Source organism: Stylophora pistillata, chromosome 8, assembly GCF_964205215.1.
Source record: "Stylophora pistillata chromosome 8, jaStyPist1.2, whole genome shotgun sequence".
Taxonomy (NCBI): Eukaryota; Metazoa; Cnidaria; class Anthozoa; order Scleractinia; family Pocilloporidae; genus Stylophora; species Stylophora pistillata.
Genome location: NC_142526.1, coordinates 10,016,165 through 10,024,405, shown reverse-complemented (window position 1 = coordinate 10,024,405; position 8,241 = coordinate 10,016,165). Strand labels below are relative to the sequence as shown.

The 8,241-nt window shown below is 39.2% G+C and overlaps 1 protein-coding gene across 2 annotated transcripts; it reads right to left on the bottom strand.

Annotated features, from left to right (window-relative positions):
- Positions 1-546: 546 nt before the first annotated feature.
- On the bottom strand, positions 547-7,844 carry LOC148724895 (TNF receptor-associated factor 6-like). Of its 2 annotated transcripts, XM_088731227.1 has the most exons (7): positions 7,731-7,844; positions 5,916-6,386; positions 5,479-5,659; positions 4,814-5,025; positions 4,440-4,572; positions 2,626-2,760; positions 1,513-1,640 (listed from the first exon to the last, which is right to left on the bottom strand). In XM_088731227.1, the coding sequence occupies exons 1-6, from the start codon at positions 7,805-7,807 to the stop codon at positions 2,650-2,652; spliced, it is 1,185 nt and encodes a 394-aa protein (XP_088587353.1). In that variant the 5' UTR covers positions 7,808-7,844; the 3' UTR covers positions 1,513-1,640; positions 2,626-2,649. The 2 variants fall into 2 exon arrangements, with proteins under 2 accessions (XP_088587354.1, XP_088587353.1); XM_088731228.1 differs by lacking the exons at positions 4,440-4,572; positions 4,814-5,025; positions 5,479-5,659; positions 5,916-6,386; positions 7,731-7,844 and adding an exon at positions 547-1,038 and having other exon boundaries at positions 1,352-1,640; positions 2,626-2,871.
- Positions 7,845-8,241: the final 397 nt, after the last annotated feature.

Below are 8,241 nucleotides of genomic sequence, written 5' to 3'. Positions count from 1 at the left end.
CATGTTAAACATAAGAATGACAAAACTTAGTCACTCCTAGTATGTCCGACGTGGTTTTTGGTGATTTCTGCAGTTTTTGCCTTGCTTTGTAAAGTCTTTTTAAAACAGGTAGAACAGTGATAGCATAGCCATCGTCTTCCCACCCCTTGAGTAGTACTCAAAGTGCTGATAAAATACTAGGCTAAGGACCAGTCAATGAGACAGGCGTTACAAAAAAATATGAAAATTAAAAAATTAATCACACACTCGCGATTCAGGAGCTAGCCTGCTATCACAACAAATTTCAAGGAGTTTGAGTTTGGTGATTATAATTTATTAGGTAGAATAATTTTCTGAAAGTAGTTTCTGAGGCATTTGTATATTCCCCGATCCTTCAAATTCTCGAGCCTCCCGATAACTTTACCGAAAGTGGTTTCTTTACCCCAAAACGAACTGCACTGAATTCTTTGTCCGATTTTTTCGCAGCCTTTGATGACTTTGATTTATTTAACTTGCTCTTATGTTTATTAGAAGTTTAAGAAATCGGAATTCCACTGTACTCTTTATCGCCTTGTTCCTGGCCTCAAAAACTAAATTAACCTAAATTACGTAGTTACTATATTGCGAGGCTAAAACAGGCAAAAAATTACCAATCACATTATCTAGACCTCGCCATTGCCTCCACATCCTATCATCAAGGTACGACTGAAGGTCATCACGTGCTATGCCACGCCGTGCCTTAATTGGAGCCTTCAAATTGGCCCACGCGGATTCTGCTTCTTGGGTGTGTACCCCTGTCGCAGGATCCACAAAATTTTCCGCGTGGACAACGACTCGATGCCGGGCTACATGGTTGGGCAGATGCTGCTCAAGGTTCTGATAGGCGCCCCAGTCGTCCGTGATGACCTCACTCCCTGGATGGAGACACTTCGCGAGAATCGGTAAAAGAGTGTTTCGATCCCTCCTCGCAACCACCTCATAATACCCCCTAGAAGGTCTCGTAGCTGTGGCGATAACTCCGAAGACCCATACGTCTGGAGCACGTCTTCCCCTGTTGTACTACAGAATATGGCAATGATTAGCAGTGGTAAAGTTTGCTAAATATCAGGCGGCTTCAATTCAAACCACAGCAAGTTTTTATTAAAAAAACGAACTTTTTTGTTGTTGGTGGTGGTGGGGTTATAGTCATTATCATTGAATTATTTTTTTTAGTATTGCTATTATTATTATTATTATTATTATTATTATCTTAATTTGTCTGAAAATATTTTTGATGATTAGAGTGAATTATCGTTATCATAATTATTATTATTATTATTATTATTATTAATATTATTATCATTATTATCATCTCATGTTAGTTCATGCTAACCTTCGCCTTGTGATTGAATTTGCTTTCATCGCACTTCACCACGGCTGGGCCGCCAAAAGGGATGAATGGATTATCGGTGATGTCTCGAGAACATACGTCTTCCAAATGTCGGAAAATAGTGCCCACCAGATTTCTATTAACGGTCATCATTCTCGATGTCCTTTTCCGTGTTTCATCGATGGACCAAAAATAGAGCATCATCATCATTTCTCCAAGAGCAATTTTGGGAAATTCCCCGAAAAAGCTGTTGGCTCTTAAACTTCGCTTTTTATTGCATGCCCTGCATCTCCTTAAAGTTAAAAAGAAAAAAAAAAGATTAGATAACCGAAGAATAAATCGTAAATTACTTTAAAGGTTACTTCTCACCTTCAGTTGCCGATAAAAATGGTTTTTCTTCTATTTGATTAATTAAAGCAAAGTCAAGCATTCGCCTGACGTTTCCGAAAAAGAATGTGAAATCGTCAAAAGCGTCCGAGTTCAGAAGGTGTCGTTACCTGGTACCTGGGCCAATTCCCTCGGGAAGTTTCGTGGTAATCGCTTCTATTCGTGTTGTGTGCACATTTTGTTTACATAGCGCACTTGAGAAAATTCACACTTAGAAGCTCTTTGCGCATGGAAGAATATTTGCTCATGGAAAAATTCAAAGCAGAAAATAGTCCCTGGTTAAAAGAAAAGCAAATGAAAAAGGCCCAAAGAAAGAAAGAAAGGGTATCATTCTGTCAAGAGAATTACAATCCTTAGAAAGCGACTGGTACTCTGCTCCACGATGGCGTCCAGATTTTGCACAAAGAAGTCACGGATAATTTGTCATACCAAAAGTATTTTAATTTTTTTTTTCTGGAAGGATTCTGGAGCGGACTATAGCGCGCGCGAAAGCCTTTATAGTCCACAGAAAGGGAAAGATTTACGGTTGTCAATTTTTAAAATTTTTTAAAAGCTCACACGAACTCGCGTGTCTAGCGCCTCCAAGGCGAGGAATGCCATCACCTCATTATTATGATATGTTTCATGTTACTTGATCAGTTTTATTTTTCTCCCCTCGTGCAGACTTGAAAGTAATCTTCGATCGCTCATACTAAATGAAGTCTTAAAAGCATACATTTAGTGATTTTGAGTAAATTCTGAACTCCGAGCCTTATGTCGAAGTGGAACTTAAAGATAACACTTAACAGCCTTCCTTTACATATTGCCACAAAAGTTCCATTTATGGAGAAACCGTGAATATGATATAGAGGTAGACATACAATATGCAAGGCTTATTGCAGATTACTAACCATTGATATCCATCGACATGGCCATCAGATCTCTGAACCATAATCATATCCTCCTGACAAGTTCCGCAATGGAGAGGATTCGCCAAAAGTGACCGATTTTGTAGCCACCGGATCATCCTTGATACGGGGTACTGCCTAAGAGTAGTAAAATAACTTAAGTCCATAGCACAAAGTTTCCTACACTGAAGCGAATGCAATGTAGTCTGATCTGAAAGGAGAGCAAAGACACGGCGCATGGATTTTAAGATAGTTAATCTCTAGCCGTATGAAATTGCGCAACGAGCGGAACGGGACAAACACGTGAACGAAGCTCGAGACGAAAGATAGCCGAACGACGTACGATCGATATACTTCTTTGTTTTCTCTGTTCGTGAGCGGGCGGTATTATACAAATCCTGAGATATGATTGGTTCCGAGAGTGGGGAGTATTCTTCCATAAGGCCCGCGCTTAGCCGGCGGTCTCCGTTTCGTGTCAGGAAGCTGAGCAGAAAATCTCTAGCCTCGTTGAAATTTTTCTTTAATATGTCTCGTACTACCGGCTGGGTAGCATTTTTAAGTAAAGACTTCGGACACGACCTTTTGCCGATAAATAACATTAATTTTGTCTTCTTTCTCCCCCTCTCAAATCACTTTAGTGATCAGCATTTGTAATTGACAAATTCTTCTCAAAAAGTTCAAACGAGAGGTATTCGCGATTAACATTTACATTAATCTAGGTGGTTCTCATTCATTTAAGCGGCATACTAGCAGCTTTCAAGTGTACCCCCGCCTTAACAACGAGTGCGCTAGCACGATATTTCAGTTTGATCTTTACGAATCGATTGTAAGGAAAGGCGGCAAAATCAGTGGTGTGTTGGCCACTCTGTTAGTTGGATGAAATAGGTGAAGAAAGAAAGATCGTGAAAAGAAACTTTGGCAAAGAAAATTTACAATTTCTTTTCTTTTGAAAATTTACGAACTATTCAAACAGGCCCTGCATTAGGCTTCCGCGCCTACTGCTTGAATACTTAATTTTAGGGAAATGCGCTCTCGACTCGTGATTATAAACCACGGATAAAGTTTATTTCAAGAACTTGTGAAAAAAATCATATCAAAATATGGAAAGGGCATGACTGCGCAACAGCCTTTTTGAAACTCACTGTACATTATTGTAACCTAATCATTGGCAATATTTATTTTTTCCGCAAAGATAATCTTTGTTACATATATATAAATATATATTGCTCGGGTTGTTTTATTTGGACCAAATATTTTGTGGTAAATGGTGAAGTTAGTGGAAAAAGACCATTCTCACATCGTTAAATATCGGAACACGTTTGCAGATTGGCGTGATAACAAGCTTACGTTAGCATCATTGAACGTATTCCTCGATACAAAATTGATGGTCTCAAATTGGTCCCAATAAAAGAAGGCGACAAAGTTTAGTAAGCGCAATCGATGTAAGATCTTAAATAAAAAGTATTCAAATTGGTCCGAGAAGAAGCTTGATTGAATATGGTTGTGAAAGTAAGAGAGGCTGAACGGCAATCTCGTGAACAGTGATATAGAAAACCCTCTTTCTAAACATGGTAGCATAAGACGTTGCTAAAAAAATAAGAAGCCATTCCGTGTTGGGTTTTAGAATTCATGGAAAAGTTTGCGGCAAGTGCAAGACTTCAGGCCACTGTATCACAAATTTATCAATAATTGAAGTTCTAAAGCGAAAACATGTGGTGGATTCATTTTCTCGGTTAGAGGGGATTTAACAATATAACCTGTGGTGTGGCTTTTTTTTTTTTTTTTTGCTATGCGTGCTTGTAGATAGCTATAATTACTTTTATTGTTAAGTCTTCCTCCTCTTCAATTGGCCCTAAGTCTTGTTTAGCCCCGATGACTTGATCTTCTACAAGGGTTTTGCATTCTGCATCGAATACTCTCACTCCACCATCCTTGGCTAACAAAACAAATCTGAAGAAAAAGGAAGATTAACTAGGATTAGAGATTTGATAAAATTCTGCTGTGTTAGATATCGCTAGTAAACAGTAAATAAATGTGAAAGGTTACAAGTGCAGTTTGTTTAGATCAACAATGTAAATTGAAAGATGCCTGGACTGTCAGTGCTAAGATGCTCATGAATAACAAGTTGCTTTATCGTACCACTGTTTTAACCAATAGCACTCAGGGTGGGAGTGCCTTTTAACCTTCATACCTTGTTTGAACTGTGATCGGCGAAGAGCCAAACATTGCAGCTAGAAACAGCCTACTTTTGCCAGAGGTCCTTTTCCAAAGGCACCGAAATGTGTGACTTCCAAAACCAAACAATGGACTCGAAATATCCTTTGGAATTCCGATTAATGACTTCGGCACTGTCCATCGGAAGCACTTTCGCTTGGACAATTCCCTTTTCACTGCAACTTGAGACTGCAAGCAGTGATAATAATGATAATATTAATCATAATCGTAATGATAATAATAATAAAAAAAAGGACAAAGGCAAAGGAGAAGGAAGCAAGAGCGAAAAACCAAATTCAACCTGGATGAAAAGTGTCGTAAGTCTTCGTGAAAACGAATCTTGTCAAAAGGTGATCAATAAAACTTTTAAACTTGGCGGGAAATGTCCGTTTTGGCCGGCCACAGTATAACAACAGATCGGAGTTTTAAATATTGCTTCACTATGATGAAGGTTTTCCATAATTCCGTTGCACGAAAACGCCATTGCAAATATAGTACCATTTTGTCTTGCATACCTCTGTTGTTTCGCTTTTGCCCAGCCTCGTTTTAGCTGATCCTTTTACTATTACTTTAACCTCTGGCATACCAGCGGATGTTGATTTAATACTTGGTGACTGTGGGCCGATTAGGTACCTCACTAACCTTATCATATATCGCGCGCTGAAGATTTTCAACTCGACTCTTTAGTAATGTTTGATGACTTTCTTGGTACTGTTCGTGGTGGACAATTTCCATTCCCAATTGGTAGTAGTTGTGACATCCTGCCACGCTGCATTTTATCATTCTTTTCGGACATGCGTCCAAATGAAGGTGAACATGAGACCTAAAATAGGCAAACATGGATCGTACGTTATCGGGCTTAGGGAATTTTTTAACTGTTTCCGGGCTAATCCTCTGAAATGAGACCAAGAAAAAAATTTGAAATCAAATTCTAACCTAACTGGGCCCCACTACTAAGGAAAAACCGGGCATTGGTCGTATTGATTAATTGTAATTTTTCCATGCCCATTCCCCTTTAACCAAAGAACGAATATTTTTTTTTAATCACTTTTAATAGCAAGAACTGGATGATTACTAACCTGGGAAAATTATGGCCACAATTTAATGGACATGGTCCGGGCTTTTCTTGACACGTTGGTTCGTGCAGATCTAGCTTACACCTCTCTACTTCTGCAGTACAGTGCTTACAAGGTACTTTCTCTTTAGGACAGATCTTTAAGTGATGCTGAATCGAATCTCGGAGATGTGATCCAGCGCAGCCATTGGGGCATTCCATAAGGAGGAATGAGCAGATCTCTTGATGTCTCTCTTTACAGCCATGCTCACCGACCCACGTGCACCCAACGTTTGTGCATTGAACAGTCAATTTGGATATGACTGAGCAGAGTGGTATGCTGATATTCAACGTCTGCTCGTTGATTTTCGCTCGACATACTGCACAAGCCTTTTCCCTCCCACCTCCTGACTGAGTGGAAATGAGCTGCTGCAAACATTCCTGGCATCCACTGTGTCCGCACAATAGGGACACGGGTCTGTTCATCAGCTCCTTGCTAAGAGGTAAAACAAGATTCCATCAAAAGTGGCTAGAGGGCAAAAATACCAGAACTCATTTACAGCTTTCGAAAGGCATTAGGCGATCCTGCCGTAAAGATTTATCAACACACAACTGGCATCAGACCGCATCTAGCATAGTATGTTGTATACGTCTCGCAATACGGACCCACGAGGCATAAATGCTTAAAATACCTTACCGTGGGCGCAAGCGTTACTTACAATGAGTAATAGCCGAATAAAATGTTTTCAGGAGACTTCATGAAGTTGACAATCTGACAAACTACAATCAAAAGTTCTCCCGAAAAATAATAATTTAAAAACCAGACCCAGGAATAAAAACTAACCACTTCTACGAGGGAAGAGCATTAATTTTTACGACTTTAGGCGCAATTTAGGCCTGCGCTTCTAGGGTTACTGTGCTTTCTTCACCCGGACCAAAAGTTAAGTTCTCGGAAAAGGAATTGGTTGGGAACGTCGAAGGAAAATGAAACCAACCTATAAATTTTAATCGTAAATGAGCTAGAACCAGCGCCAAATAAACAAGCCATAAGAATCATAGTTTAAACTCTTCTAAAGGTTTGGATAGAAATTATTATTTACTTCTACTGAATAATTTGTACCGAATGCATTTAAAATTCGCTGAAGCGTTGAGTTCAGGACGTGGTTGCCATAAAATTTGTATTGGCGCTTCGGCTAGACTTAGCAATACTCGGCCTCTTAATATGCGTCTTTAAATAGCTGCTCTCGTAGTAGCTAAATTAAATAGAACCTACACATTCAAATACATATTCTTCGTTCTTCAGTAAACCGAAATTCAAATTGCTAGCGAGTGAACTGACAAATTCAAATATACAATCTTCGTTCTAAAATCGAACCAACATAGAGAGTGCGGGAGCACTAGTATAACTGCCATATCTTTCAATTATTCTTCGACATCGGGGACGCAAGACTTTGGGAGCGCTGGTATAACTGCCCTCTATTTTAATTATTCTTAGACTTCCAGAGCACGGCACTGTGGGTGTGCTAGTTTAACTGCCTTATCTTAAATTATCATTCGACTTCGGGAGCACTACCTTAACTGCCCTATCTTTGAATTATTTTTCGACGTAGGGAGCACGAGAGCAATCGATTTGTTAACGTTCAAAAGTGGCCGGTTATTCTGAAGTTGCTACGGGGCTTCTCCTGAGCGCTTGATCCGTGTTCTCTTTTTTGCCGAACTCTTCTCTTTAATATCGCCAGTTATTCTTCTTTCGCATTAAAAGTTGACGGGTGACAAGGAAAAGTTCCTAATTCTCCTCAAACAGTGCCGAGGTTTTGTAATCGATAAAAGTAAACCTTACCATATCGGGCAGATTAATTGACTGTCGATGTTAGCATTGGGTAAAAGCTCGCAGTTGAAGTGGCTCAATCCAGACATGTTGGCAAACAACAGAGGAATGAAGAATCACTTTCAACTATTAAAATATCCTGTCACTTTAACTGAAAGAGACTCCAGGGAAGTAGGTCTCCAGAGGTCAATAAGAAATAGGTCTCCAGAGAAAACCTAATTTTGAAAACAATTGTTTAAGTTAAAAAGGCACTGGGGACACAATACTAAAACAATGAATTGAAAAAGAATTGTCTTTATAATCGTAGGTCTGCAAACACAACAAGTAATAATAAAGCTTTTAATTAAAATATGCTGTTTTGAAAAGATAACAGTTACAATAGGCGCTTTAGCGGCAAGCTTTTAAATAAAAAAGAAAGGATTCTGCTAGTGCTTAGAGACTCGAGCAAAAAAAAGATGCTGATAATATATGGTCAGTCTTCAGTTTTCCTAAAGAAACGGAGTCCTCAAAATAAAGAGGGAAA